The sequence below is a fragment of the Alosa alosa genome, chromosome 20 (assembly GCF_017589495.1).
Source record: "Alosa alosa isolate M-15738 ecotype Scorff River chromosome 20, AALO_Geno_1.1, whole genome shotgun sequence".
Classification (NCBI taxonomy): domain Eukaryota; kingdom Metazoa; phylum Chordata; class Actinopteri; order Clupeiformes; family Clupeidae; genus Alosa; species Alosa alosa.
Genome location: NC_063208.1, coordinates 7,120,569 through 7,131,110, shown reverse-complemented (window position 1 = coordinate 7,131,110; position 10,542 = coordinate 7,120,569). Strand labels below are relative to the sequence as shown.

Genomic DNA, 10,542 nt, shown 5'->3' with positions numbered 1-10,542 from the left:
TAGGTTCCTGGGTATGACTGAATGTGACATGACAAGTCTGACTGCTTTGGAAAGTCTCCAACCAATAGCACAAGTTTGCCATCTTCTTCTGTGTGTAACTGAAAACAAAATAGCCATAATGTGTTTTTTTGTGAAGTTAATTACTGTCCGTTTTGGAGAGCTACTCGGACTCACTCATCCGGCTTACTAGAATGCAGTTGCACCAGTTCTGCGTATGTTTACGTACCCACGCCAAACTAGGACAGCTTTCAGACAATTCCTTTTAAATAAACTGCTAGTCACTGCCTTATTTGAGCGCCAACAATTGTGGACTTTGCACTCTGTGCGTGATTGTGTGGTCGCACAATCCAGCTGTGAAGAGTGTATTAGGTATAATCCACAATTTAACCTCACCTTTGGAAGAACAAGAGGCGACAGAAAGTAAGCATAATCTCTCAAATAAATAGAGAAAGACGACACAGACCAGCCTGGACTTGCATTTCGTTATTGCGTAAAACCGACGTGTTCCAGCCATCGCCTTAAAAGCTTCCAGATGTGAGTGATGCGCGCGCATCCCTTTTCTTACTGTCGGAGAATACTGCGGTGTCTTTGAACTTGTAAGTGAACAAAAATGCGAAAGAATAATTTGCAATGGGATGTATGCAACTGTGTACATCTCTCCCCGCCCTTTGCATTTAGAGTCCCAACGCATCAAATTACAAGAATACAAGGTTATTTTTCCGTTGGTTTGACTGACTTGGAAGGTGGACTTTTTTTTTTCCTTCAGCGAGTGGGTGGATTCGGGACCACAGCCAAAGGGTGACAGAAGCAATGAAACGCTGAGCAAGAAGAGTAACTAATACTAGACGTCGCTGAAAAGGAAACTGCTTACAACAAGAAAAGGGTCAAAGAAAGTAATCCAAATGGCGGAACAGGTATGGCTAACACTTAACAGAGATACAGTATGATCCCCTCATTGGACTGTTTGCACATTTTTGTCAGTTGGGCAGTTGTTTTAGTTTCCATAGCTGATTGTGAGTAAATCGGTGCTTTCAATAAGAGTTGAGAGGAAACTTAGAGGTCTCGTCAGTTTGCGCTCTAAACAGCTTCCCCAGTCCTGTGTCCGTCCTCCGTTGTGGGTTTATCGTCTTTTTATCTGTACGTGCATGCCATTCTTTATAGCCTTTGAATCCAGACCTCCCATGTATCCCCGGCGACGCAAGGAAACGTTTAATAGTTCTGAAGAAACGACTAATGACGAGTTAATTCAGGTCATATCAACACAGATGCACACCATACTAACAATTGCGTTTAGTCGACACAGGGTCGCGATTAAAAGCAAGGGACTCAATCATGAAGCCATATGATGGAGACGCCTGTGTCACGTCAAAAAATATTAGCGGTTTTTAGGAGTAAAGTAATCATTCCAGAGTTACTGATATGGACATTGCTGCTACTTAGTGTTAATGTCATTAGTTGTGTCTCACACGACTTTTTCATTTTTAAATGTGTGTCGTGGGAGAGCTCACATTAAACGCTAGTGAAGTATTTTTATAGACCTTGTTAAACGTTGTTTTGCAAGCACACCAGCCTGTGGCACTGCCACAGGTTAATTGTAACCTGCTCTGTCAGATTACAATAACATAGTGAACTAAAATAGATCTTTTCTCTCTCTCTCTCTCTCTCTCTCTCTCTCTCTCAGTGCTCAGATCTGGAGAAGGCCATCCAGTCCCTGGTGACAAACTTCCATTCAGCAGCTGGCAACAATTCCCCCACACTGAAAAGAGATGAATTTAAAGGTCTTCTTTCTTCACAGCTGCCTAACCTAACTAAGGTAAGTTACACACATATCTCTCTCTCTTCCTTTTTTTAAAATGAAAAAAATGGTAATCCTCAAATTCAGATGGCTCATTGGGTGTGGCTCCTTCCTATGACTCCCTCTTAGTCAGACTCCTTGCTTCACATCCACATATTTTGGATTTGTAGACCAGGTGAGTAGGCCAAACATCAGGTGATGCACTGACTGGTATCCCTCTTGTTCTATATGCTCACCTGTGTCCTCCATTTACTGCACATGGCTGAACAAGTTGCGAGTTTCGAAGATTACAACATATGTGCACTTATGGCTCAGTGTGTGGTAAATGTGTGAAATATACTGACAAGTTGTTACAAGATGTATGGTTGCCTAAAGCCTATGGTAATTTATAGCTCCTTTAGATGAAGCTATACTGTTTAAAGATGAACTGAAATTGAATGTGTGGAAGGCCACCAATTGGTTGGGTATTTCGGTGGACCTTTGCTAGAGTGGTTGTGTACACATCCCACCTTTCCTTCAGGCCAGGTGCAGGGCAAAGTGAGCATACAACAGAAAAAGAAGAATTGTCTGCTAAACTTCCTCTGTTTTGATATATTTCGGTAGACCTATATGAAGGGGTGCAAACAGACACTTCAAAGCCATGTGAATTAATTCCAGTGGCAACCATTGAAATTGAGTTAAGGAACTAGCTTCAGTAGTCTTTGCCTACTTGTGTCTTTTGGATAGTTATTCTATTATATATATATGTGTATATATATATATATATACACAGCTCTGGATAAAATGAAGAGTCCACTGCACATTTTTCTGATGTTTTCCTACAGTTGCTGAGTGATATTCAAATGAGTTGACCGTCATAAATTGCCTAGTCATCTGACTGAAACGTTGCAATAAAAAAAAACAGTACAATTGCAAATGAAGACAGTGTGCAGCAGCTTCCTACTTTCTTTGACCGTCATATTCAAAATTAAGAGACCACTGCCAATTTAAATATGACCGTCAACTTATTTGGAGGACAGTGGAGGGAGTGGGTATTTGGACCCAAATAGGTTACAGGCAGGGTGGGGGGGGACGCAGTTCCGCCACCTCAGATAAATTAATAATAAATATATTCTTTCATACCAACGATATAGCGCAATGATATTGTTAAAATAAATAGTGAGTTAATTTTCCGCGTGTACAGAGGTGACCAAGAAGCTAGCAATTCTTGTCCAAAAAGTATTGCTACACCACAATACTCAATATTTCGTCCAACGGTGAGTCATTTTTCCCCGTTGCACCGACATTGGATTTTAGGGTTCCCCCACCTGCCAAATCCCATTTTAACCACTGGGTAAAAGCACTGTGTTGCGCACCAGTCATGCCACTGCGCCCACAAGAAGGTTGTTCTATTTCTGAACGAGCCGTCATCTCACATATAGCACCTGATCCAGGGCCACTTCTGGCTAGGATCCGGGCCAGAGTCGTTCCACACTCAAATCTCATCAGTGTTCTGCTTATACAGTGTGTGACTCCAGAATCTGTCGTTTGTTTGGCTTTTTAGTTCATATCTATCTACCTATCGCAAAGAGTAGTGGGTTCCCCGGTGTCCTGGCTAAATTCCCAAGCTGACGCATTCAGTCTGGCCCCCTAATCATCCCCTAGTGTAATTGGCTCATTCACTCCCTCGCTCTCCACCTCAAGCTGGTGTGTGGTGAGCGTTCTGGCACATAATGGCTGCCGTGCATCAGCCAGGTGGGTTCTACACATTGGTGGCGGTTAGTGAGGTTCCCCCTTCACTGTGAAGAGCTTTGAGTGTCGAGTTACTTTTGTAACCTTTAGGAGAAACAGGTGAGATGACATTCTTGATCTTCTGTTTTGTACCCTGACTTAGGATGGCTTGGGTTAATGGTTTGCCTGTAACTGTGAACTCTGCATATCCATGTTTGCCTACAGCTGTTTGACTTAGTTAACATTTCGTTGCTGGATTTGCCTGTGATTATGTGAAGTGAAACTTCTGTCTTTACAATCTGCATCTGAGTCTGACTTACTCTCATCATAATGCCAAGCATTTGTTGCCATGGTGAGTCAGCAGTAGCGGACGTAAGATGTGGTTACCCTGTCCCTGATTTGTGGTGAGAAACAAGATGTCTGGGTACTGATGCTTTGGTCTGAGAATGTCCTAATGTCCCCCATGTTGGAAACATCTCAGAAAAAATACAGCTGGAGCATTGAGTTCCCTACAGCAATATAAATGTAAATGTAAATCAGGTATGTAGGCCAAGTACACTTGCGTATATACAAGGAATTTGGTCTCTGCATTTATCTCATCTGTGAATTAGTGAACACACAGAGCACACAGTGAAGTGAAGCACACACTAACCCGGAGCAGTGAGCTGCCTTGCTGCAGCGGTGCTCGGGAAGCAGTGAGGGGTTAGGTGTCTGGCTCAAGGGCACTTCAGCCTTTCCCACTGGTTGGGGATTGAACCGGCAACCCTACGGTTCCAAGCCCGAAGCCTTAACCAGTAGGCCACAACAACCCCAGGACAAGGTCATGAGTTATTTACCCAGGGAGCTCTGCACTCTTAAAAAGGTCTGTCTGCACTGTGTCAAACCTTACTTGGATAAAAGCATCTGCCAAATGACTAAATGTTATGCAATGAGATATAGGCTAATGGTCACGGAGGCTAAATGTTTCCTGACTTGTACATCACTTCTGAATTGTAACACATGTTTTTTTGGGGGTTTTTTTTTGCTTTGGATAAAAGCGGTTTCCAGATGAATACATATTAACTGTGCTTTTTTATTATTATTATTTTATTTCAGTTTTATTGATTTATACCTAGCACCATTAACTTTAGAGCCCATTGCTTTCCCAGTTTGCTGCTGTATAACAATGTACATTTCTTCATCGTAAAACAATTAGAGTTTTTCTCAGTCGCTTTGGTGCTATTCTCACATCACTATTAACATTTGCACAGCAGTTAGTGCATTTCTCAAAACAATTAGTGCAAACTGCAAAACCTAGTGGATGACCTGCAAAAGCACGTCACTTGCTCAAAATGGATAGTCCATTCCTCAAAAGCAGGTATTCATGTCAATGAAACTGTCAGTGTCATCAAAATGAGAAGTCTTGACACCATCGTTTATGAACAAGATAGTCAAATGGCTTTGTCATGTTTTCCATTATGACAGTTCTCTCAGTGTTTTCCAATGCAAAAAAAGGGCAGAAAAAAAGGTGACACTACCCGAACATGCTCAAGACAGCACTATACACTACTTGTACAGCCATTTGAAAACTACAGTAAAGTTACACATTGCTGTAGTTAGGGGAGTAAGTGAGTACAAGACACTGAATACATTACATTTTACTGTATGCTCTTTGCAATTCTACAGCATTGTGACAGAATTTGATAACTAGTTCAACAATTTTGTATGTAATGACTCAAGCAATGAAATTAAGACTATTAGTTTTATAGGGAACGACTATTCAGCATTCATAAGTATAGTTCATTTTGACTGACATGACATAAGCAAATGATAATGTTAAAAAACAGCAGAGAATTGAATGAAAGCAACTGATACATGTCCAAAAGCATTTTCAATTTGTTCAGAGGAAGGAGAATTTGCTACTATGATGTGCACAAATGACTAAATGTTGTGGAGGTTGAACTAATAGTTATGAGAATTTTCATTCTGATCTGCAAAAAGCACCAAAGCGACTGAGAAAAACTGTAAAGGATTATCTTATCTTATCCTGTCTTATCTTACCTTGTGTTTGTTGTGTCTCCTCCCAGACGTCAGCTTCAGAGGCAGGCATGGGGGAGATCCTGCAGCAGATGGGGGTGAAGGATGGGGAGGACATCTCCTTCCAGCACTTCTGGAATCTCATCCAGTCCCTGGCCACCAACCAGCACGGCCTTCTGAGCCACGAAAAAGTCTCCAAGTGTGCTAAATGTGTGTTATTGTGAGACCAGGACCGGCTGGGTTCTTTTAGATCGGTCCTCACTCAGGCATAGGGAACTACCACCATAATGCCTATTGAGCTCTGATGATCATATGTTTTTTGTTTTTTTTAAATGCATCTCAGCTTCATCCAGTACCTTTATCCAAGTAGTAACATATCATACACACTCCATTAGCACACTGAGGGGTCCTGCCATGGCTATATGCCTTTATGATTTATAAAAGAAATGGTGTTGGTTGGCTTTTGTGCCTTTGCGAGTGTTTGCAGAACGTACTGGAATTCAGAACAACATTTAGGTTTAGTACTGAAAGAGATTTATTTTCAAGTAAAACACTACATTGGAGAGACAAGTAAAGGGAGTTTTACCTAATGTTTTCATGAAGAGAAATTAATTAATTTCCTTTGTAAGAGGTCAATTGAGCTCATTATTGCACACCGAACATGTGTCAATATTTCCTCATTACAGAATGTTGGGACAGGAAATGTGACCTATATCCATATAGCCTACCCTACACTAAGAAACTGTGATTCACAGTAAGCTTATTAAGCCATTTAGGTTCACATTATTTTGCACCATTCCTTGCCAAATCCAATTACCACATGTTCTCTTGTCACAAATAATTCAAATACACCAGTGGCCTTCAATCTATGAAATTTACAGAACACCAATTATTATTGATGACTACCCCAAAGAAACTAATGATCTGATGGAAACACTTACATTGTATTTATATTTTATATTTTTGTTTTCTGTATCCAACGTCTACGGTGTCTGTCATCCTTGAAATGACGTGCACTTAATAAAGTTTAAATGGTAACATGGACTAATGAAATTCAAAACCTCTTTTTTTCTTCTTCATAGTCAAATAAGACATAAAACCATTCCAAAGGTTTGTAAGTTGTATAAACATTAATAGTAGCAAGTAATACCCAAGAATGTTATAACTTATATAGCCCCCTAGCGGTATGATTTTGATTTATAACCCTACCTGACTTTTGCAGTAGGCAGCGCCATCTAATGGAACTTCAGAAAACAACTGTTTATTGTCATTTTTCTTCAAACTTCTGATCATCAAACAGGGCCAGCTCTAGACAGGGGGCCGGGTGGGCTAAGCCCACCCAAGCATTGTGAATACTAATAAATTGTGAAGCACCCAAATAATGTCAGTTTTCAGCATCTGTGTGCATCTGCGCAGTGTGCAGCCTCAAACCCAGCTTGGATGTAGGTGAGTTGGTGTTGACTGTAATAGTAAATAGCTTGCCTAACTGTGCAGTAGGCCTATGTATGTTTGTTAGGTAACCCCCCTCCCCCTGAAGCACAATTTAACTTGTCAAGCGGTCCAAAATGGTGACAAGTCTCATGGCACCGTCAATGCATGCCCAGATTGAGCAATGTTGCAGGGCAACCACATAACCGGTTCCATGGGTTCCGATTGGATGATTAAAGCTCTCAAGAATCATTAAGGTTATCAAGAAACTTGAGGTTGGTATGAGAGGGGGTGTATTGTGTGTGTGAGCAACCTACAAGTTACTCATCTTGCACTGGATCATCTTCTGGGCAAATTATGAATGAAAAGTCAGCACCAGTCAGAGGCTACATTCATTGTTTTGCACTTTTATGATGTCATCACATCACCAAAAGTAAGCTACTGGTTTTACCAAAAATATTTGGCAGTATTTTTAAACTACAAAAATACACCCTCATATTTTGATACAAAACACGAAGCCATTTTCTTCAACAAAATCAAATCCAAATGACAAAACTACTTTGTATTTGAAATATACTTATTTTAAATACATGTATTTGTGTTTTGTGTTTATGTAAATTTTGATCCAATTTGACTGCTTTGCTATGTTGCCCACCCAAAATTTCTACCAGCCCACCCAAATGTAGTAGGGTAGAACCAGCCCTGTCATCAAGTAAACAGGGTTCCTACGCAGTATGGAAAACCTGGAAAAGTATGGAATTTGATTTTAGTCATTTCCAGGTCTGGATAAGTATGGAAAAAAAGAAACAAGGACATGGAGTAATATTTGTGTTTCCAGACTATTGCATTTGCAGTACTAATCACTTCACTCGGGTCATAATGAACCATTCCTACTGTTGTGTAGCTTAACTGTCAGTCCCCATCGTCAAGATACAACTAAGATACAACTAAAAATGACCCAGCTAAATGGACGAATATGAAGTGTCATTTTTTAATTCACTTCAGTTGTCCATACCTTTGTTTTCACCGAGTTATCCCAAACCAGATGTGGCCGCAATGTCGAGAATATGGTCAGAAAAATCTACCGAGAAGTTTGGAAATTTGAGTATGGAATTTTAAAATGGAAAATGTGTAGGAACCCTGAGTAAAGTCAAATCCGTGTCAATGCTGATTGCCATGTCACAATCATGCTTCCACCTAGCCTAGAAATCTAGACGCAACCCTAGCGGCAAATTAAATTTGCTGCCAGGGCTAGTCTAGCAACTTGGACTTAGAAACTTAATCAGGCCATTGAAATCGTGTATAGAGTCGTTTGGTGGGCTTAACATAATGATTGATGGCAGAGTTGCAACGGTTTGGCTTGAATTCCCTGCTACTTGAAAACAAATATCCTATTGCGTGCAGAGGGGATTTGAAAGACAACTGATTATCCCGCCCCTCGGACTGAGCACTGCGAACGGTGAGTGCCCAGACCCTACATTTTACAGTTTTTCTCAGTCGCTTTGGTGCTTTTCTCACATCACTATTAACATTTGCACAGCAGTTAGTGCAATTCTCAAAACAATTAGTGCAAACTGCAAAACATAGTGGATGACCTGCAAAAGCACGTCACTTGCTCAAAATGGATAATCCATTCCTCAAAAGCAGGTATTCATGTCAATGAAACTGTCAGTGTCATCAAAATTAGAAGTCTTGACACCATCGTTTATGAACAAGATAGTCAAATGGCTTTGTCATGTTTTCATTATGACAGTTCTCTCAGTGTTTTCCAATGCAAAAAAAGGTCAGAACTCGGTGACACTACCTGAACATGCTCAAGACAGCACTATACAGCACTTGCACAGCCTTTTAAAAACTACAGTAAAGTTACACATTGCTGTAGTTAGGTGAGTAAGTGAGTACAAGACACTGAATACGTACATTTTTACTGTATGCTCTTTGCAATTCTACAGCATTGTGACTGTGTTCATTTTGACTGACATGACATAAGCAAATGATAATGTTAAAAAACAGCAGAGAATTGTTACATATAACTGATACTATAAAACTATAAAATTGTTATATATAACTGATACATGTCCAAAAGTATTTGCAATTTGTTCAGAGGAAGGAGAAACTGTTACTATGATGTGCACAAATGACTAAATGTTGTGGAGGTTGAACTAATAGTTACAGTATGAGAATTTTCATTCTGATCTGAAAAAAGCACCAAAGCGACTGAGAAAAACTGTAATGTGGGTCTGGCTCGCCAGGCTAGCTTCCATCTGCAGGAGGGGATATACTACCATCACTTGCCAGTTGGAGTTGCCGTGACCCCAGCGGCATTAGAAAACATCAGGAGGAAGTTTACAGTCTTTCTCAGTCGCTTTGGTGCTTTTCTCAGATCAGAATGAAAATTCTCTAAACTCTTTTAATTCTACTTTTAATTCTAAAACTATTAGTTCAACCTCCACAACATTTAGTCATTTGTGCACATCATAGTAGCAATTTCTCCTTCCTCTGAACAAATTGCAAATGCTTTTGAACATGTATCAGTTGCTTTGTCATGTCAGTCAAAATGAACTATAGGATGCTGAATAGTCGTTCCCAATAAAACTAATTGTCTTCATTTCATTGCTTGAGTCATTGCACTTTGTAACTTTACTGTAGTTTTCAAATGGTCACCGAGTTCTGACCTTTTTTTGCATGGGAAAACACTGAGAGCATAAACTGTCGTAATGAAAACATGAAAAAGCCATTTGACTATCTTGTTCATAAAGATGGTGTCAAGACTTCTCATTTTGATGACACTGGCAGTTTCATTGACATAAATACTTGCTTTTGAAGGTTATCCACTAGGTTTTGCAGTTTGCACTAATTGTTTTGAGAAATGCACTAACTGCTGTGCAAATGTTACAGTAATAGTGATGGGAGAAAAGCACCAAAGTGTCTGAGAAAAGCTGTAAATTCCTAGTGCTATAGATAGATAGAGAGATAGATAGATACAGTATATATATATAGACAGACAGACAGACAGACAGACAGACAGATAGATAGATAGATAGATAGATACTGTAGATAGATAGATAGATAGATAGATAGATAGATAGATAGATAGATACAGTAGATAGATAGATAGATAGATACTTTATTCATCCTGAGGGAAATGTCAGTTAGGTTGGGAATTTCCCACAGTGCCCAATCAACAACCAAGCCTATTTACCAACAAAAACAAAATCACCAAAGCAACCTTTGTGGGGAAAACATCACCAACAGAACAGTCTTCGAGAGCATTTCACTGGAGTTATCAAGCAGGCACCTTCCTTCATCTGTGTTTCATTGAATCAGGCCCTAGGGCAGAGGTTCTCACTGTTTTGGGGTCTAAGGCACACCAAAGATCAAACCAAAACACCAAGGCACACCGGCAATGGTTACTGATTGTCAAGTATGTCACACAACATTATTATGCAGGCAATAACAGGAGTGCTCATTCTCATGCCCACATGTTTCTCTACAGTATACAGTGTGTTCATTAGACTACAGTGATAGGCATGATATGCACTTGACGTTGATTGAGCTTTTTATTCAAGAAGCTTTGTCATTGATGCATTTAA

At 40.1% G+C, this 10,542-nt stretch overlaps 1 protein-coding gene across 1 annotated transcript; it reads left to right on the top strand.

Annotated features, from left to right (window-relative positions):
• The first annotated feature begins 351 nt into the window (after positions 1 to 351).
• Positions 352 to 6,565, top strand: LOC125285798 (protein S100-A14-like). Its single transcript, XM_048230422.1, has 4 exons — positions 352 to 596; positions 767 to 914; positions 1,682 to 1,813; positions 5,572 to 6,565. Exons 2-4 carry the CDS (start codon positions 903 to 905, stop codon positions 5,743 to 5,745), a joined length of 318 nt encoding a protein of 105 aa, XP_048086379.1. The 5' UTR covers positions 352 to 596; positions 767 to 902; the 3' UTR covers positions 5,746 to 6,565.
• Positions 6,566 to 10,542: the final 3,977 nt, after the last annotated feature.